The sequence below is a fragment of the Spodoptera frugiperda genome, chromosome 15, assembly GCF_023101765.2.
Source record: "Spodoptera frugiperda isolate SF20-4 chromosome 15, AGI-APGP_CSIRO_Sfru_2.0, whole genome shotgun sequence".
Taxonomy (NCBI): domain Eukaryota; kingdom Metazoa; phylum Arthropoda; class Insecta; order Lepidoptera; family Noctuidae; genus Spodoptera; species Spodoptera frugiperda.
In genome coordinates, this window is record NC_064226.1 from 7,437,760 (window position 1) to 7,458,939 (window position 21,180).

Here is a 21,180-nt window from a genome sequence, read left to right on the forward strand (position 1 = left end):
CGTATTCTGTTCTGCTAGAAGGATTACACTACACTGGGATATATGCTCAAACTGCGGTTGTAAATATATTAATAGCATAGATTTTCATTATATTTCGAAGAAATCGTTTTGTAAGAGAGTGATTCCGTTTCAAAACGATTACAAACAACTATAGAAACTAAAGATATGCTATACTAACGCCATCTGTCGATCATATAATAAAAGATTCACTTAGAGGTTAGGCAGAAAATTCAACAGATGTCGCACATTACTCACGCCTATAACATAAAAAAAGAAAAATATAAATTCAAAAATTTAATAAAAATCGTATTTGCCAGTTTTTTTGTAATTTATAACATTTCAAAGGTTCCTAACATACTTACATTTCACTCCGACAACCAAACAGTACGTAGTGCACAGTTTTGAACATAGATGTCGCTGTAAACAAGATAAATACAAAATGCTTTTTGTTCATAAAACAATACCTAATAAGTACGCTTTTATCTTGATTAGATTAATTAATAATGATTTTAACTTAGAAGTTTGTTAATTTTGTAGTAAAATTATTATCTAAATAAAAGCAAGGTCAATTCATTGTAGTCGCTAAATTTGCCATTGATGTCATAAGACGAGGTGGCCGAGTGGTTAAGGCGTTGGACTGCTAATCCAATGTGCTCTGCACGCGTGGGTTCGAATCCCATCCTCGTCGATTATTTTTGTTGCAGCTTACCATTTTTTGACCATTTTATACATATTGTTTGGTAAATAAAAGTATTAAAAATAGAACTATTCGTTTAATTTTAAAGTATTACTGAAATTATGGGTATGTTTTAAATTGTGTAAGTTTTTATTTATTGGCTCGGGAGCAAGTCCCGTCTATAATCAGGTGTTATCTTTGTAATCGCTAGCGAAAACTGATATCAGCATCGTATGGCTATCATTTGTTACGAATTTATCTAGACCTGTTTTCATTATCTTATCAGGTACCTGGCACCCTTTATTTTACAAGTTGCTAGTGTTGGCCGCGCCTTAACTAGGCAAGGACTGTGTGCCGTGTTATAGTGAAATAAATTAACTAGACTATCATAGTTGCTTCTAGTGGTGTCTAATTGGACATGTGATATTTTTTCAAACTGTTACATACTGTGTTTGGTTCACAGAAGGATTGCAGGCTCACACGGTGATTTTACTCGAATGTAAGTCCTTATCATTGTTCTATAGAAACATTCGATGTTTTTGAAGGTTTTAATATAATAAATAGGACAAACTTATCGCGACGGAAAATGTTATCGCATTTTAATAATCGATCGTAGTGAGAATGAGAACGTGACAATTAATGAAATATTTGATCTTTTTACCTCTGTAATGTAATTTGTTCAGTGATTCGTTCGACGTGAACACTCACTAAGTAAATTGGTCATTATCTCACCTACCAACAGATTACCAAGCTGTAACTGATTATGCACTGTATGAAAATTGTAACCTTGTCATATACCTACCTACTTACTAATTACCTACCTTTAATAAGTTTTCAAATTTGACATAGGTAGTGTTGTCTGTGTCCAAGACATCTGTAATAAAAGACCGTACCGAATTTCTTGTTATCTTGTTGAACGCATTTTTAAAACCGTTTCCTTAACTGTTTTTCTTTATTTCAAATGATGCTCTTTGTTATACGGCACGTGGTGGTATGGCGTACGTAATATGTAGGTACGGTCTATTGGAATAACAATGTCCAGTTAGAACAAAATACTTTGATAAGTTACCAAAATTCAGGCGTCACTACAAAGGCAATATAAATGTGTCATTTGATAAACACCAAAGTCACATATAAAGCAGTTGATCACATCTACTTAGATTTGATAACAGAATACATGTAGATAGGTAATACACAATTATGTGTAAAGAAAATTCAAATTAATTTCATAAATGTAATAAACCGGAATCCGTGTTAAGTAGTTCTCAGTAAACGGTTTAGTACCAAAGGTAGTACTAACATAGTTATCGTTAACAGAACCAAAGTACTTCAGAAATAATTCATACGTGATTCATGAAAATGCGCCCTATCAGTGTCCACATAATATAGCTGCCGTTATCAAAAGTAGAGCGAACAAACAAATACCTAGGTACAATTGGGCAACCTTCTAATTTTGATTGCATTTTCTGATAAGAATAACCTTAAGGTATAGGTACTCATTAACAATTTTACGCTAGAAGTAAACTCATTCACCCATTTTAGATTTTACCCATTAATGATAGATACAGAAAAATGATAACATACATCTCGATCGATTTTTATTTTCCTAAGCCCCCAAGGGGTACTATAATATTCCTTGTATACCGCTTATGAGGCCCAAGTACCTACTTAATAATAAATATTATTTTGCTAACAAATAGTATTTGAAAATATTCAACCAATGAGGTACGGTATTCAAAATGAGTATCTATAAAAGTACCCTACACGAGCAGTATCAATATAATGATATTGACATAAAATAGGAACATACATCGACTAGTCTAGAATAGAAATTTCGTACCGGTTGTCAATTTTGAATAAATAAAAATGCTTAATAGTTGTTACGGAGTACCTATTAGAGTTTGTCAGCAAAATTGACTTCCATTGGACCTATCACAATCCTGAACCTTAATATAGATCAATCAATGATGGATATAAACCGAAAATGTGGAAGCGTACCTACCGCTTATCATAACAGTCAATTAAAAATGAGCTCTCTACACCTTACTCTACCATAGAATAGTCTTTTCAAATACATATACATATAGGTAATTTCAACGGAACCTACACTTTTAACAAAGCTTCAGAGAAAGATGTCACATGGTGTGAACAAATACACTAAGTAGTGGGCTTTTACTTGATAAATGTTTTGTAGTGCAGTGTACCTACCCTTTACCTATATTTTTATTACACCTTCAGGTATTGCAAAATAAATAAAAGATCGTATGAATAGCCATTTCGGACCACTTTCTCCACCAATAGATGGACCTAAAACGATTGATTAGCAAAGTTATAGCTCTAGCAGTGACCAGGTTAAATACTGGTCAGAATTGTTGTGCCGTAAAACTTCACTTTGTCTTTGAAGTTGTGAGACATTCAGATGCTTTTTGTAAAATGTTGTCTAATCTGGTAGAAATCAATAGAAACAGATATTTAAATTTCTACGATTAATGCTAGTCTAGTGAAAAGTCAAGTGGAAACGGAAGAATTTCCGATGAATCATGAACTAACACAAAAGACTGGTTATGACCGATAGGACATCGTTTCTAGATCTGATTCACGTTAAAAACTGAAGTACTAACAATGAAAATAGATTTTAATTTCCGTGGCCGCTCCCTGTGTACTGATAAAATACGTTGTGAAATACTTCAACAAAATCGTCATCGACATTTTTTTATCTTAATCTTGCTATTCACTACCTAAGTATATCTTCAATACAAATGTTACACCCGCATTAATGGACGTTGGATTAATCACTGTGCCAGTGCTTACTGAAGTACTTATAATTCGAAGTAACTTATAATTTATTTTTATGAATAGTTTAGCTTTTGAAAACGGCTCAGAGGTAATGAGGAAATATTTTTATTGATAATTTAATTCAAGCTTTTGAGATTATTGATAGGTATTGTTATTGTTTTAAGTAACAAGTTATTTAAGTATATTTTTTTTTAATTTCAGATATCAAGATGATTTGGTTACCAATATTTTTGGTAGCCGCGGTCGGCTGCGTGAGCGGCCAGGAGACAGCACAGACGAGGGTTGCGAGCTCACTCAGTGAATGTTACAGCAGTCCATATTTTTTGGACAGGAACAATTTACCACCAGTCACTATGCCAGTCCTCATTGACGTTATACGTAAAATAGAAGATAACACTACCACATTGAATTTAAGAGAGATAACTACCCTACTGCTTCACACGTAAGTCTGTTTATTCTATTATTTGTGCTGATCAGACTACCTATGATGATATTTTTTTGTACTTTTGACATGTGAGTTTTGTTATCAGAACTCAAAATTACCGCATTTTTTATGTATTCCATACTTTTAGCGACCTCATAATAAAGTGCTATAGAAATTAACTTGCATGGTTTTCATTCCAGATATCGTCAAGATGGTATCCAGTTCCATCAACCAGAGAACTCGGTCGCTTCTGCTAACGTGCTTCCGTTCGCCCCAACTTTCCACTCGTTCCATCGTAACAGGCTGCTACTGACCAAGCTTCTTCCTGAAAACAGGCTTACTTTGAGTGCTGACACACTACCCTCAGTTTTGAAGGTAGAAATAATGTAACATTGTATAATTTAATAAGACTCCATCATGAGGTGGAGATCGATAGGTCCCTGAACCTAGTTACCATGTTTCTTATACGTTTATGTGATACGTTCCAGTGTGCTCTTCATCACATGCTCTCGACAACTGTAGACACAAGAGTACGAGGTGACGAAAGCAGCTGCAGTCAACTATCCCAATACCGAGCTCTAAGAACTGCGAGATCCGGTCGCTCTATTAGCGACGATGTCGAAATTATGAAACCATCCGACTTGTAAGTATAATATTATTCGACTGCCGCAGTGCCACTATTGTAGAAAGATAGATTAAATTATGGTACAGGTGTTATAAAGTTAAAACCTTTTTTCAGACGATCCGCTAACAAGAACGGAAAGATGAGGCAGTACGATCCTAACAATGACGTGGAATTCGGTAACATGGGTGTCGGATCCATGTCTGAGCGACAAGTGGCTGAGAGCACTTGTCCTCTGTTGGGTGGTGTGGTGGACACACCGTGGGGCGCCGTGTCTGCAGGAAACCTGATCGCCGGTATTGCAACGGGAGCTCAACCACAAGTAGTCAACATCATGCAGCTGGTCAGGGATGCCAGTCCAGTTAACTACAGGAATGTTCAGCAAACTGTCAATTCATTGTTCCCAGCCACATTATCTGGTGAGTATTGTTTATTGAAGTGTAGAATTTTATCCAAAACTATTATTGAATTTTCGTTTTTTTAAGAAGCAATGTACTGTTGTTACACATAGAGTACCTAAAATAACAACATAGTCTGGCATATTTTACAAAAGTTTCATAATTTCATAATATTTCGTAAATTTTCAGGTGATCTGGCTGAAGCCGTTCTCATTCAAGGAACCGAGCGAGGCAGCAGCTCTATCTCAATTGGTACTGCTGGTGGCTGGAACAGTACTCAAGCTCGCAGACACTTTATGTTGCAAAACCGCATTAACGTTGAGATGACAGACCCTGAGATCAGAGGAGGTATCGATGGATTTGTTCTTGGTAGCAATGTTGTTGCCCAATTGGGAATTGCCAGCAATATGAAACTCTCACAGCTCTTGGATATGTACTACTCACCTAGGGTAAGGTTTATTTTAACGAAGTATTTTTACCCGGGCGTACCACAATATAACCAGTGCCTTGTATGACTTGATATGACTATAACAATAGCTACAGCATATTAATCTTGCCATATGACTATAGTATAAAGTTATACTTACATACACTTCACAGAATGGTGCTTTGGACCCCAACCTGCGTGCTTGCAACCGCCGTGAATCCTTAAACAGATTTGTAACCAATGAGCAATTGGTCTCTGAAACAAATGCCTTCGCCGCCGCCTTGGACACTAACATGCCTCTACGTGGCACTATTATTGGAGGACTTGATCAACTCGTCACAAGCGCCGTCACCAATCTGCGATCCTACACCAGTGAGTATAGCATTAATTAATGTATTAGTTTATAGTATTTTATATGGGCCTATGAAGCCTGAAATAAATGAATAAATAAAAAATATTAATTACTTAAACAGATCTGCTTTAACACCAGTTTACAATTGTTTTTATACCTTCCTATGTGATGATTGATTGTTATTTGACAATTGGTACAGGTACTTTAACTTCATTTTAATTAATTTGGTTGTATTTGCAGAGGGAAAACTAATCCAGTTTAAAAGTTATGCTTTTGTTTTATTAATTATTTATTCCAGATGATGTTTTGAACGACTTGAACTGTGATGCGTCACAATCACAGAGCAACAACTTCCGCACTAAGACCAATTTGTACATTGTGTTGGACTCCTCCTGGCAGTACCAGACTGTGATGCCAGCCATCGCATACCTGGTAGACTCTATTGAAGTCGGCAAATTCGGATCCAGTATCACTCTTTTGAGCGCCTTTGATGGAAGTGTAGTAGTTAATACAACCTTCTCTCCTGCTGATTTCTATGCTGAATACAATGCTTTAAGACACACATCAAGTAAGAATCTCCTTCTACCATAAATACATTTATTAAAATCCATTTTTGTCGCATAGCATTACAGTTTATTAATATTTTTATCCATAGTGACGGCGGGAATCAGTTTTGAAAATAGTTTGTCAAACGTTAAGCTGATGATGCAACAAAGAGTTGTTGACGAGTCTTCAAGGAACTACGTCGGTGGAAACTCTTCAGTGTTGTTGTATCTGATCAATGGCAACTTACCGATTTCTGACCGTGCTTGGGAACAAGCTAACGACATAAACAAAACCCTTCCTGGTAAGTTAAATAACTTTTATAACAAACATCCCAGTAATGACTTCATTGATGGACCTTTACCTCAGATCCACCATGATGACATTACAAAATTATCTATTGAATGATAAATCTATTTCAGATCTAAGAGTGTTGTTCGCGACCACTACCAATCAGTTCGACTCATTATATTCATTCGTGCGTGATATGTACAAAGACATTTTCACGGTCTCCCTCAACTCTGTGGGAACTGGTGTGGATACTGCCATGGCTCCCATATTACAGCGAATTCAATCCAGTAAGTTAGATTTTATATTATTGGTAACCGCTGCATACATAAGTCTCATTAGTGTTCTGGATAAGTTGAAAAAATACTTACAAAGAACCTACATAAGTTGTGTTTTAATTTAAATTTTCTGATCTATCAGATGTTATTTATTTTATTTTATTGATCAAACACATACAATACAAAAATTGCAATGATTTTGTTTGTCCAACAGTTGGCAGAAGAGTCGTAAACCCTGCTTGTGGTGTCTCATTCACCGGAGGATCATCTGGTGCTAGAACATTTGACGACTACGTTGAGCCTGGATACGTGAATTACTACAGAATAAGTCCTAACTACTTCTTCGGTTACAATGAAAACAGAAGGATCAGGGTCAGTCGCACCAGCAGTGGAATTGGAGGTCTCGTAGTTTGTCACTCTCGAACTGTTGAACAGCCCAGGTAAACAAACGTAAACTAACAGCACGTCACTTACTCATCACACCAACATCATCATGCACATGCACTTTTCGCCAGTTACTATGGGTCCCATGTGGAAGTGTTCACTAAAAAGTGAACCTATTGTTATAGCTACAGTTGCTGAAATTTTTCGAAATCTGAATGTCTCAATAATACTTTGGCTGATCCGAGAATCGAACTCGAGACCATTTGGTTTGTTAGTTATGCTTGCGAGCACTCGACCAATATAACGAGGTTTATCGAATGATAACGTTACCTACTCTTGATAAGCTAACACACATTTATGATTACCGGATTCGGTATTATCTACTTCCAAGAATTGTTTTTATGTTATAGTTTAATCATGAATAGAATGAACACTTTCGAGAAACAAAGAAATTATGTTTAGGAAGCTTGCTTGTTTTGCGATAACACTTACGGATGTAAACAGCGGAACTTGATGCTTAGGTTTTAATGTGTCTTACTAGGAATTCTTCTACTCATAGATCGTCGAAAAAAGATGGTATTACAGTACATGGTAGACAAGAGATATTATGATAGACACTTGTTATCTTAGAATCAATATGTACGGCTAATTATAAAACCCCTAACAGGTTCAGCCCAAACGCCCAATTTGCATGTAACTGTAACGTACTGTTACGAATTTAAGTAATTTGTTGCTCCTCTGGTGGGCAGCGCTGATTGCTGACTACAAAGTGGTTTTTCTGCTCTTATAATCCAGAAAAAAATAAAGGAATACAAAGCCTGTATTTAATTCGTATTTATTTTTCTTTTTAGACGTGATAACTCTACAGTGCTCATTGAAGGCAGTGAAAATAACCCGATAACATGTCAAACTTTGAATACTGGCAACGTGGAGATCGGCATGCAGAATCTATGCGATGGCTGGGACAGCACCAGCTCTTGTCCTCCGTTCTATATGTCGGTAGAGTCTGATACCGGGCTCGCAGCGGGAGGACTCTCGTCTGCATCTGCCGCGTGCACAGGTAATAACAACCCCACTGATGAACACTTGACTTAGGCCCGTGCCATCAGGATTTCCGGCTTGCTGGAGATACAAAAAGTATATAAATAAATAGTAATCATAACCACTATGAATATTAAAGTGCTTTTAAACGGGCAATATTTTATGCGTATTATGTGGTGGATCTATTGAGAACTAATTAGGCGACCATATTGGTCAAAATAAAAAAAAAATGGAAATTCGCAATATTTGGTGTAATGTGCAATTATCCAGATTGTAATACTTTTAGAGAACATGGTATAAGTAATGTAGCCTTCAGGGTAGAGTACCTACTGAACTGAAAGTTAGTTAAATGAAAAAAAATATAGTACCTAATAGAACATAATAGGACCTATAGGTATATTCTACTACTATTATTTTTTTCAGTCTAGACCACGCTAGACTTAAATGCTTTCAACACTTGATTTTTTCAGATCCGAACTGCAGATTCCCATACAACATCAGGTATGCGATTCAAGTAGACGAGCTGGGATGTTACAACGGAGCTAGCAGCCTCGCAGCCAGCTTCCTCGTCCTACTCTCCGCCTTATATCTAACACTATACGGTTCATAATTAGTTCTAACACATTAAAATTAAACCTACCGATTATTTTTAATATTTTTTTTAGTTAGAACCTATAGGTAACAAATCAAAATGACAACAGACAGTAATATGCATTTCAAACCCAGAATTCGTAAGTGAATAATGTAGGTATTTATTAGGTTTAATTCTTTATTTTTTAATTATAAATAAATATACCAAGTATAAATGTTGTTAAGTAAATGTTAGTAGTTAAGATTACCAATCAAAATATAAATGTATCTATCTATATAATATTGTGCAAATACATATTTATTTTAGCGTCAATTACCTAATTCAATTTAGTTAATGCACAGGGTACAATATAAAACATTTTTTTTTTTAATCTTTAGGCCATGCTTTAAGAATGCTTATTTTTTTATTAACTTAATTGATGTTATTGAATACCTTCGAACAAAGTTCACCTACACGTGATAAATATCTAATATATTATGTATTTACTACTATAGAATTTATTTATTTATGTAATTAAATTTATAAAACGCTTTTTTGTAACATATTTATAGAGATATACTTGTAGGTTATATTATACATACAATTAAAGAATTTAATATATTAAATAAAGATTATATACCAGTACCTATAATGTTAAACGCTTTCAGTGATAGGTTTTGTTTATGTTAGGTATTACAAATAAAGTGTTGTAATTTGTTTTCGTTTTTTACCAATAAATAAATAGTGATATAACAAAAATAGTTTTATTTTTAAGTAGCTTTTGCCCTTCTTCTATTTCGTCGTCTTTAGAACAATTTTTTTTGTCTTCCGGTGTCCAAAACTAAATAGGTATGCTGCATTTGAGCAAATGCTGTCAATTTTTTTTTTATTTAATTAAATAAAACATTGAACCGAAAAAATATAAAAAGAAAAATTATTAAAGGTTAAAAGGAAATCAAAAGTGGATAATTATTTAGTTTCTATTATTGTAAGTATTGTAACGCGAAGTGATCGTTGAAGTTCGTTTTCATTCGAAAAATGGAACGTAGCCTAATGACGTTACGCGGAGCGTTTACAAGGTAAAACGCAAAATACTTTATAAAAAAATTGTGTTCGTAATTGCAAAACAAATTCAAGCTGTATATAAAGAAAAACTTAATTTAATATAAATTTACACAAACTGATTTTTTAAAATGGCTAAACTCTTATGTTTATTACAATAGAAAAATGACAACTCATTCAAAATTTATTCCAAAGCGAACTTCGTAAATAGACTATACGTAAACGTCACAAGTTGAAGTAAATAAAAACAAAGTGAATTGGGGGTATTATTGGCTAAATTATAATAAAATTACCTACTTTTTAAAATGTCCGGAGAAGATTGTGATGCCTTTGATCGAGGAGACAACGACGGACAGAAGCCAGATAAAATGTTTACTTTGAAAAAGTGGAACGCTGTTGCCATGTGGAGTTGGGATGTGGAGTGTGATACCTGCGCTATTTGCCGCGTCCAAGTTATGGGTAAGTTACCAAAAGTTTATTCAATAATTAACTATAATTGTATACAATATCCTAAACTAAATTCCTACTGTGTTCGAACAAGTTTCTATAGCCAAAATCCATGTCTACCTACATATTTATAACAATCGATGTTGTTACCGAAATGACAATGTTTTGTATGTTTCTTACGTTAAATTCAACCTAACAGTTACTAAGGTACTTTACAATGGAATTTAAAATTATTTGATAGCGCTGTATGTATGTATTTGCTTCCAATTTGGCAAGAAATCCATACAAATATGATCATATTATTTTCCTTATCTATATTGTCTAACAAATGAGTTAAAACTGATGTCATAGAACTAGCTACATTGTTATAGTTTTATACACTGTAGTCTTAATATATTCCTTTCACAGATTTGACTATTTTCACATATAATTAGTTGACTTGTTCCTATGAAGTAGACATTGTTAAGTTTGTAATAAAACACAACATTCTTAATATAAAAATGTTTTGTCGTAAGTTATATGAAACACACTGCCCTAGTTGTGACATTTATTAGCATAAATCACTTATCCTGTCTATGTCCTTGAAAAAACTAAATGGCATGGATCAATCAATAAACACGATGAAGATATTTGCCAATTTTGTTTTCCTTCCTCATTCTGACTTGAATGAAGTAATATAAATGGAGGTGTGGACCCACTGAGGCCCAGTGGGTGTGATCAGTACCGTAATAGGGGTTAATTAACCAATTTAGAAAAAAATGTAGCAGGTAATTTTTATGTAACAGATCAAATGCCATGGTAACAACCAATACCACAATAAAATTCAGAGTAATAATATAAATGTGAAAGTTTGTTTGAACGGATTTTGATTACATTTGGTAGACAGACAGGGGTATGAGCTGACTTGGTTGACAGGATATTTTTATTTCATGGGAATGTGGGCAAAGCCACTGGTAGAAGCTAGTTCTAATATATTTTGCCGAGGCATGTAGTATGTGTTATATAGTTATCCATGTTATATAATTTGTTCAGTGGCTTACATTCGGTTATCTGAAGATTGTTAACCTGTTGATTGTCATTATAATAAGATACAATAGAAAAATTAATATGTCTTGTTTAGATCAATGTTCCTGTCAGGAGTTTATAAATATGTAAGTTTTCTTACTTGGTTAAGTATAAATAAATATCTATTTGTATAAATGCTTTTGAAGGTTACATCATATTTAATGAAATGTACCTAATTGATTCACCAACTTAACTTTAAAATGTAATGAATCAATAGTACAACAAGAAACTTCTTTTATAATTATAATAATGCAATGTTATAAGAAACAACTACTTATAAAAGGTGCAAATAAAACATTCTCACTAGAAAATAAATGTATTTAGCTTAACTAAAAACATAATCTAATACTTAAATTAACAGTTTTTGGTAGAACAGAATGCTTACATTAAATATAGAAATAAATTAAAAACAAAGATATTTACATTAAGTAGGTTGCTTACAATCTGATTGGTTACATAACGGTAATATTACTTAAATGTAAGAGAGTTAAATGAAATGTGTAATTAATTAAGTAGTTTTTACTAATGTCATTTTAGTGTATAAATTTTTATATAACTCCAATCTTGAGGTAGCATATGCTTTCCCTGTATTTAAGTAAAACACACACATTTTAAGTAATAAAAGTGTCTTTACAATTTTGAAAAACCAATTGTGTTTAGATAGCTCGACATTCACAACCAAAGTTTAGTCTTCCCAGTAACTAACATCCATTTGGTAATGGTTTAATGTTCGCGATGGAACTCATCCTTCGGGTCCTCGTGCTGCCTCTACCAGAGAGTTTGTTTTCAATCTGTTCGAGACTCTTTCCTCGTGTTTCGGGAACAAACACGACAACGAAGAAAAGTCCCACGAAACAGATACATCCGAACAACCAAAACGTGCCGGCCGGTCCTATGCCGACCAAGATATTGTGGAACGTTTTAGTTACCGTAAACGTACATAGCCAATTAAATGCAGTACAAATTGAAGCAGCACCTCCTCTTATTTTTGCCGGCAAAATCTCACCCATCATTAACCACGGAATAGGACCAAAGGCTAGAGAGAAACCCAACAAGTAAACCATAATACAAGTCAGTGGTATCCACCCTAGAGTAGATACATCTATTTTCATGTCAGTTTGTACGTAGAAGAATGTTCCGAGAACTACCAACGTAATAGTCATCGTCACAGAAGATATGTAAAGCAACACTTTGCGCCCCGCACGATCTATCAGTGCGGTGGCAATAAACGTTGACACAAAGTTAACTATTCCTACAATAATAGTAGCCAAATTACCGTCTACCGAACTTCCTGACATTTTGAATATATTTACCGTATAGAATATTACTGCATTGATTCCCGACAATTGCTGGAATGTCATTAATCCTAAGCAAATTAAGATCGACCTCATGTATTTAATGCTGAAAAGTTCCCTGAGTTTTATACCCTCTTTACCCATTTCTGCGTCTGCAAGGGCTATATCACGGATTTCGTTGTCAATTTTGGCGTTCTTGCCTCGAAGCCATTGTAGTGCCTTTCGGGCTTCCTCATTACGTCCGCGAGATATATACCAACGAGGCGTTTCTGGGATCATAAGCATTAAAATGAAGAACGGTATAGGCAAGGCTGCTCCTAGATATGCAAGTTCATACCAGTTTAGATATTTACCAGCAGCGTAGCAAATTAATATACCAATGTTTCCAATAGCGGTGGGAAACAAGCCTAGCGTACCACGTACTTCAGGTTGTATAGTTTCACCTAGATATACAGGGAATGCGAGTGATCCGATACCGACACACAAGCCACAAATAACACGTCCTGTCAGCACCAAGTGTATTATCCTTGCAGTAGCTATGAGGATCCAACCGAGGAAGAATGGGGGTGCGATAAACAAAATGGTTCGTCGTCGGCCGATGTAGTCTACCAGCGGACCGCCAATTACGCCACCCGCGAGTGCTGCTAACGGCATCAAACTTCCAATCCAACTAGCCTGTTAACAAAAAAATGTATCTTAATTAAGGACGTCAATTAAAGTACAAACAGATACTTTATAAATATCAACTAGTTTATTACTTCCTCCTCCGTGACTGAAATGACAGTACTGTTCATCATGGTCACGAGGGCTGGAGATGTGTACGCGGAAGAGAAACCGATGATCATAGAGCCCATTGACACTGCAACCGCAGCAAGGACCTGGAAAGTGAAAAAAAAACTTTGATTTATTATGAATATAAGTTTATTATCTTGCGCCACATAATAATCATGATGTTGTCATCATTGTTCTTATCCAGTTTCAGGGTTAATATCCTTGGTTCGCGGTCTAAGAAGTACCTTTATAAGGCGCCTATAATTAAATACACAAACAGTATTCTGTCTAGAAAAAGAAGACACATGTATGTCTACCTTGTCAACTGTTATGAAAAGTATCAACAATGATATAGGCAATTGTTAACACGCAAATAGTAACAAGTTCGCGATATTTTCGGTTCATTACAGGCATGACGTTATTTGCAGGGAGGCGTGTGCGATGCGACGCAAACCGACTTCTATTAATTTAAGCAATCATTGACTTTGATTGGGTCCACTTACACATCGTCACTGTAAATAAATGGACATTGTAATAAGATTGCTTTTGCGATCGGGAATGTTTTTACATTGCATAATTATATGTATATTTACCCTTGCAGGCTTTTAAATAATAATATGAAAATGCAACCAGACAAATAACTTGATAATGTTTCTCGCCAATTTCTGATTCTGATAGTTAAAGGCATTATGTAGTATTTACTGATTCAAATAAACTGGGGCTATCTATTCCATAGTATGTAGGTTACCATGACAGACGAAGAGTGAACGTACTCTTAACTATCTGAGTCTACTTTTGAGGAAAAAAAAGCACCGTATCTGAGAGGTCACTATATTGTAATAAAAATAATTGAAATTCATAGTAATGCTGTGTGACTTTTACTGCCATATAGGTATTTTATTATGCTAATTAGTAAAGGACACAGCTAGTTATTATTAACATAAAATTTATGTCCGTAACGTAAAATACACGCAATAAAGTTTTGCTTGACATATTTTTCACGCTGCATTATTTTAATGCATTTTACATCTTTAAAGCTATAATTTAATTATTTTTAAATATCGTGAGTGATCTATGTAAATGCATGAATGTTATTTTACATACGAAATCCGATTCTTTGCAGAATTTAACATCTTCAGCTACGATGTACCTAATATAATTTGTGACGATTTCAACAATACGTATGTCTCATGTACTTTATACTAATGCCTTATACTAAAGGTTTTACTTAGCAGATTCTATTTCTACATATTATGTAGAATATGCATATTTCTATGAATAGTCCTCAGGTAAAGGGATCTATAATTTTTTCTCCACGAATTAGACTGTCTACACATAGTCATTCCTTTAATCCAAAGTTAGCAAACTGTGTTTTGAAGATGCCATAATGAGATGGGGACACTACATAGATATACATATTATCAGATACTTTAATTATAAAATAGATTAACTTTCACACAATTATGTATGTCACATTATGACACGTAATGCCGCTACACCATGTACACCCACTTTTCACCATTGTTTTGTGTTTTAAGTCCCATATAATAGGGGGTGAACCTAATACAATTATATACCTACTATAATAATTTTAAACTTGATGGTTGTCATAGATTTGCTTCTAAAATGTAACTGAAAAAGTACTTATTGCCAAGTTTTAGTCATGGCCTAGCATAGGCTTCGTTGATTTCATTTGTTATTATAGTAAAATTAAAGCAAGTCGATAACGTAACGCGCCGTAAAAATCGCGATTCATGCTTTGAACGGAATAAATGCGAGAAATTCTGTTTTAAAGTGAATACTCAAAAAGAGTTAAATTGAAATCCCATCAAATAAAATTTTAATTGAATTTTAATTTCACTCATAATTTGCAACACGTTATAACTGTATTTCTAAGAGTTACAAGTGAACCAAACTGAGTTGAATGTTAAGCAAGTAGCAACAGATTAATTAACTAGACAATTGGTCGCCTCGTGTTTTACTTCGCTGAATTAACAACTATCATACAAGAACTGAGGATACGTTCCTTGACTTTTTTCGTGTATTTTCAAATATTAATTGCATATTAACTGATGTCACAATTGTGTTTGTAGAATAAAATAATGAGGCTCGTATTTTACATACAATTAAAAAAATCCGATTCGGAAAGGCCATAAAAATTATCTTGACACGATGCAGTTGTCAGAAATTATTATCCAATATCTTTGCCTACCTGTGAGAAAGTATATTTCGGTTTTTCATATTCACTCGTGTACTGAATGCTGTAATGGGTATCCGCTCTCATTAAAATCTTCATGATTGTGGTAGTAAGTTGAACTGGTCATAGAATATCACTGAACACTTGTAATAATTAGACACCACGGCACTATGTGTTCTCGTCATAAGTTACTGTAGAAATGAGTTTGCCTCGCTACACTCGCTGCGATTTATATGGGCACAAATTGATTCACAAAACTGATTGGCTGGAGGCTGTGCGATTCAAAACAATCTTCAGTACATGAAAAAAAATTACGTCGTAAATAGGTATTATGGCTGTAACCATAACCTATGCTTTTGACCTAACATTTGTATTCAGAATTGTTAGAGGTGTGGTGCACAGATGTTATGGACCTAGATATTAAAATTACTTTATTTAAAACAGTAGCTCATTGGTCTAATAGTCCCAAATGCGATTACAGAGCATGCAGTCTTGGATTCGAATGATTGGGCTTTGATGTTGAGTTTTCCGATATCGAACTTATCAATAGTAAATTGACAACTATAACTTCATGCTATGTGCTGCTGAAATCTGCTTGCTCCTTCAGGTATACAAAAGGCAAATTAGTGTATTAACAAAATAACTCAAACCTTAAAAGATTACTCGAAATATATTTCATTTGAATATATCATTAGTCCATTAGCTTTTTTACTACGATTCAAATTAGCAAGCCTAAAACTATCATACAGATGACAATAGCTCTCAAATATTTTGAGTACTTCCTTGTATTAAGACGCTAATTTGTTATGATGTGTCGTTACAACCATTTATAATACGTTTGGTTTTCATGCCACTGAAACTATGAAGGACCTTTACATTATTTGATTGGACGATATCGTGATGTGTGTGCAGAGTGGGCGTTACTCTAAATTATTCTGTGGACTTGACATTTGTAGTAATAAATACTACCAACATAGTAGAATCCGTACCTCCTATTTAGTAGCCGCGTTTACAACTAACGTGATTAGACCTTTAACTAATAATTAATAAATCAACTAGAATGCTTGATACAGAAAATATTCACAGCTGATTACGATTTAGATTAACCTTGCTGTTAAGCTAACAAATATTGATTCAGCAGTAGTAAAATAGACCCTTATAATATAATCAGTTATTATAAGAATCACCGCAGTAAATTATACCGTTAAGAAGGTCTAATTTTACACTTTATAGTTATTATAAGGTTTTTATATTGCCTACTTGAATTAACAGCCATTCGTTTATTGTACAATTTTATATACCTATTTGCACAGTAATATAACTGCTGACGGTATTTAAACCTCGTATTTATTTATACAATAAAATTCTGTTATAGTTTTTCTAATTTAGTCTGTTGCAGTTATCTGCGTTTTCCTCATAATGTAGCTTTGTCAATTACTAGGTATTCACAGTTGTATGAGTTAGCTATATTTTCAGTCCATTGTTATCAGAAGCCCCTATCACCTTCTTCATAGGACGCTTTTGCGCATTGCATGGCATGTATCCATATCAATTTACCTCATTATTGTAGCTAATGCAACAATGGAAGGGTATTACAAAAAATCTACATCAGTGGTCATAGAATAGTTTGTCAAGGTAGAAATTTAAATAAAACGTACCACCTATTAGTTATTTCCCAATAAAGTAGCGATGCGGTGTTACTTATAATATGTTTGAGGGCCTTATTTTATTAAACACAGTCACGTGACCAGTCGCACAATCGCAGTCTACTGACAGACATCAGAACAAGTACTAAGGTTCTTCTGGTAACCAAACACTAATTGACTGACCACAACAATTCTGCCAGCAACATTTCATAACAGTAAACAAAAAGGTGTGCAGGTCATTACTTTGAGTAATTTATTACTAATCACTGCTTTGGTCTAGATTCTAGATGAGTCGTCAGCGCCAACCAGATAATTTATGATGTTGATAACGACGTCTATGGCAAACAGAATTACCTAGTTTTAATTTTAGTTGCCTATGAATGCCTTTTTGGTCAAGTACCAGTAAAAAAACTCATAAGGTTTTCCAGTTTTTCGAAAGTTATTGTAGTAGCTCGTTACATTGAAATTGTGTTCAATATGACAATAATCTGGCCCCTAAGGAAAACCATCACTGTAACATTATTATGTTCACCTCTACCTAACCTTTAGGGAATAAAGCCGCGCCACGCCTTCTGCAACAACATATTCTAATTATAATTATGCAGAAATGTATTGTTCCGCAGGTAATTTATTAATTCCACTATTGGTTGATAAAGCTTGATGACTTGTTCGTTTAACAAAAAAAATAATTATTCATTTCAAGAACTATGCAGCAGCGATAAAGTCTTAAAAAATTATGAACACGTGATTCCAATCTATGCATAAGACACGGTTGTTTAGTCACTATTGTTCTATGGAACGAAAAAATGTAACCAATTAATACCAGAGAAGTAATATGAAAACTATGTGTCGTATTTAGGCGCTATTTTGCATCTATATTTTGTTTTTTTTTTTATGGTATAAGCCGATAAACGAGCAGGCGAGTCACGTGATGAGGTACAACAAGTGCGTTACCGTCTTTTTGGGGGTTAGAAATTTAAGGGTTGTTGGGGCTTCGGGGATTGGGAAGATTGGGGAGGGTAATTAGGGTTCCGGTAACCTCACTCACATAACGAAATACAACGTCAGCTTTGTTTCACGTCGGTGTTCTATGAGGCCGTGGTATCACTCCGGGCGAGCCGGCGCATTCATGCCGAAGCATGGCTCTCCCACACTTTTTATACATTTTATTTGAAGTAAATATAAGAGAGTTCCTTTTAATATATTTTGTTTACGGACATTCTGTTCGATCGTTAGGTGTGATAAACAGTTTTTATTGATCTAATCGCCTAGCATGTGTTCCACATGTTGACATGTCGACGTCTGTATGGAAAGCTATAAAAGGGCAATGCACATAGCCTTCTGTAAACAAAAATATACTAATGTTTTGCATATTCCTTTACACTTGGTCAATTAATGTGACCTTCAGCTCACAGTTTTGACGGAGTCCCCAGTAGCCCACATAAGTCTTACAAAACAATTAATGAACTACGGATAATGGGTTCATGCACCTACTGAATTTTCCTACAAGAATAACCGTGATTTTATTGTAACTTTCGTGAGACATACACGACGCGGCGATTGTCGCGCTGCTACTGCAGTAGTCGCGTCGTGTGTCGCGAAATGCTGCTCATGAATATGAGCCTCTTGCATGGCTTGAAACTAGTCGAGTTTCTCGTCAAACATTTACGTGAGTAAGCCGATCATAATAATTAAGAATAACCGTGTTTATTAGCGTTTATTTTGACAAGTGTTTCAATTTATATCGAATGAAAATTGAAGGTGACGACCGGTATTCTATTTAAAAATATACAGTTTAAGAACTACGATTTAATAGTCGTAAACATTCGTTCCTTATACCTAAATGACTTTGTATAATTGCTGTAAAGTTTCGCTCTAAAACTTGCTCTTAATTTTACTGTAGGCCTTGTATTATTAGGATTCTACAAGACAAATATGTAAAGAACTTGTAGCTCGTAGTCTGACTAAGGCTGTGGAAAACCCGATACGTCACCGCCTAGTCGCGTAGTAGCGTAGTCGTAGGAAGACAACCGTCACGTACCCAATGTATAAACATGACAGAGTAAATACGAAGCAATCTCTTAGTTACGAATTGGAAGATACGTAGCCGACACATAGCGTCTAGTAGTTGATGCGTAGTTGACGTGTAGTAATCGCCCATTAGACGCATAGTCGATAAATGAAACCTCATAGCCGAATCGTAGTCATGCTGTGGAAGAGACTTAGTCAACATATAACGGGTTCTTAGAGGCGTAGCAGATGCGAAGTCGATAAATAAATCCACGTAGCCAAGGCACACCGTAGAAGACGCGTAGTTGCCACGTAGCAAGCTCGTAGTAGAGGCGTCGTAGTCACGCTATGAAAGACGCGTTATCAAATTTTAGCGGGTTCGTAGTAGAGGCGTAGCAGATGGGTAGCCGATAAATGAAGCCACGTAGCCGAGTCGTAGTCATACCGCAGAAGACGCGTAGTCGCCACGTAGCAAGCTCGTAGTAGAGGCGTCGTAGAGGTGTAGCAGATGCGTAGCCGACTTGTAATCATGCTGTGGAAGGTGCGTAGTCGCTACGTAACCGAAACGTAGTGGATTCGTTGCTTAATACGTTGGAGGCTAACAGGCCACTACTGGACTAGACAGACTACAAGTAGCGAATACATTAAATGTATGTATATTGCAGATTCGTATTATCTAAAGTAGCGAAGGCCTTATGCGCCTGCCTCTTTACCTTCGCAATGTATAGTTGCGCGTGTCAAGTTTTCTAAATTTAAGGCGTTTAATCATAATACCTAAATTAAGTGCTACTATTATAGGTATTATACATCTTATTGTAGGTTAACTATACTATGATATGTATGTTACTAAAATCTACTTGCGACCGCGAACTATTAAGGCAACCTGTCTTGTTAGTTAGTGGTCGCACGCTATGAACTCAGTTTTGGCTATACGTTACTGAGATTTTCGGGCTCCCGAAATTCTCAGATCAAGCCTTTATTGCACGTGACTTATAATAGGTAAAAATTTGGTACTACTAGTACATGCAAAACTCATTTCCATTTAAATATCCTATTCTTGCTGTATATAAATGATGTTATTAGTATAACCAAACATCAATGTATATTGTTTGCTGATGATATTACTATCATTGTGGCATCTGAAAAGGTCAATAACTGTATAAATAACCATGAGGCTGAAATAAATAACACTATAGATAAATTGATACAATGGCTTGACACAAACAACTTAAAAATAAAGTCTTAATAAATCCGTATATATAAATTTCAATAAATGTAAAAATCCTAATTATAATATTAAACTTAATATAACAAAAATTGAAGAAGTAGCACATACAAAGTTTCTTGGTATAATTATAGATGAAAATTTAAATTGGAAAGAACATGTAGATTATATTTCTAAGAGAATAAATAAATTCGTGTTTGCACTTCAACAAGTCAAAAATATAACAAGTCTAAAAACTGCTATTATGACCTATCATGCATACATAGAGTCACTGTTACGATACGGGCTTGTAATATGGGGTAACAGCACGGATATGATCAGAGCTTTTATTGCTCAGAAAAAGTGTATCAGGGCAACGCTATGGGATGCACCCTGAGGTATCATGTCAACCCATATTTAAAAAACTAAAGTTGTTACCGCTGCCATCCCTATACATATTTGAAATATGCATGTTCGTCAATAAACACAAGGCCTTGTTTAAAACGGCCAATGACATGAATCCGCGGAACCGGCGGGACCTTATACAAAGACTCAGGTTCTACTGATGTAACTAAGCTTACCAAATACAACAATAAGCGAATGTTTATGTAATAGTGATTCGTATTCTATAATGAAAGTTACCGAATAGCATAAGAAATTTAAACTCTAGATTATTTAAAATT

The 21,180-nt window shown here is 34.9% G+C and overlaps 3 protein-coding genes and 1 non-coding gene across 5 annotated transcripts in view; 3 read left to right on the plus strand and 1 right to left on the minus strand.

The window, feature by feature from the left end:
• Nucleotides 1-606: 606 nt before the first annotated feature.
• Trnas-gcu (transfer RNA serine (anticodon GCU)) lies at nucleotides 607-688 on the plus strand. Its single transcript has one exon. It is a non-coding gene; the product is annotated as a tRNA-Ser (tRNA).
• Nucleotides 689-980: 292 nt separating this feature from the next.
• Nucleotides 981-9,559, plus strand: LOC118272230 (uncharacterized). 2 transcript variants are annotated; one of them, XM_035588606.2, is made up of 13 exons: nucleotides 981-1,175; nucleotides 3,674-3,914; nucleotides 4,097-4,271; nucleotides 4,385-4,539; nucleotides 4,636-4,937; nucleotides 5,106-5,365; nucleotides 5,517-5,715; nucleotides 5,994-6,263; nucleotides 6,351-6,542; nucleotides 6,661-6,816; nucleotides 7,019-7,244; nucleotides 8,040-8,248; nucleotides 8,700-9,559. In XM_035588606.2, exons 2-13 carry the CDS (start codon nucleotides 3,682-3,684, stop codon nucleotides 8,837-8,839), a joined length of 2,517 nt encoding a protein of 838 aa, XP_035444499.2. In that variant the 5' UTR covers nucleotides 981-1,175; nucleotides 3,674-3,681; the 3' UTR covers nucleotides 8,840-9,559. The 2 variants fall into 2 exon arrangements, with proteins under 2 accessions (XP_035444499.2, XP_035444507.2); XM_035588614.2 differs by lacking the exon at nucleotides 981-1,175 and adding an exon at nucleotides 3,543-3,560.
• Nucleotides 9,560-10,072: 513 nt separating this feature from the next.
• LOC118271582 (RING-box protein 2) overlaps nucleotides 10,073-21,180 on the plus strand; it is a 41,566-nt gene continuing 30,458 nt past the window's right edge. The window contains exon 1 of the mRNA XM_035587667.2: nucleotides 10,073-10,321. Coding sequence (XP_035443560.1) covers nucleotides 10,168-10,321 — 154 coding nt within the window. The 5' untranslated portion in view covers nucleotides 10,073-10,167. The remainder of the gene's footprint in view (nucleotides 10,322-21,180) is intronic.
• Nucleotides 11,678-15,856, minus strand: LOC118279046 (facilitated trehalose transporter Tret1-2 homolog). Its single transcript, XM_035598578.2, has 3 exons — nucleotides 15,653-15,856; nucleotides 13,428-13,547; nucleotides 11,678-13,344 (listed from the first exon to the last, which is right to left on the minus strand). The coding sequence occupies exons 1-3, from the start codon at nucleotides 15,734-15,736 to the stop codon at nucleotides 12,076-12,078; spliced, it is 1,473 nt and encodes a 490-aa protein (XP_035454471.2). The 5' UTR covers nucleotides 15,737-15,856; the 3' UTR covers nucleotides 11,678-12,075.

What these genes read in the sequence shown, in the direction of transcription:
- LOC118272230 (XM_035588606.2), top strand. Translation starts at nt 3,682, where the DNA reads ATGATTTGGTTACCAATATTTTTGGTAGCCGCGGTCGGCTGCGTGAGC. An exon ending in ACTACCCTACTGCTTCACAC is followed by an intron (nt 3,915 to 4,096) that starts GTAAGTCTGTTT and finishes TTTTCATTCCAG; the next exon opens with ATATCGTCAAGATGGTATCC. An exon ending in CAATCTGCGATCCTACACCA is followed by an intron (nt 5,716 to 5,993) that starts GTGAGTATAGCA and finishes TATTTATTCCAG; the next exon opens with ATGATGTTTTGAACGACTTG.
- LOC118279046 (XM_035598578.2), bottom strand. Translation starts at nt 15,736, where the DNA reads ATGAAGATTTTAATGAGAGCGGATACCCATTACAGCATTCAGTACACG. An exon ending in CGAAATATACTTTCTCACAG is followed by an intron (nt 13,548 to 15,652) that starts GTAGGCAAAGAT and finishes TTCACTTTCCAG; the next exon opens with GTCCTTGCTGCGGTTGCAGT. An exon ending in TTTCAGTCACGGAGGAGGAA is followed by an intron (nt 13,345 to 13,427) that starts GTAATAAACTAG and finishes TTTTGTTAACAG; the next exon opens with GCTAGTTGGATTGGAAGTTT.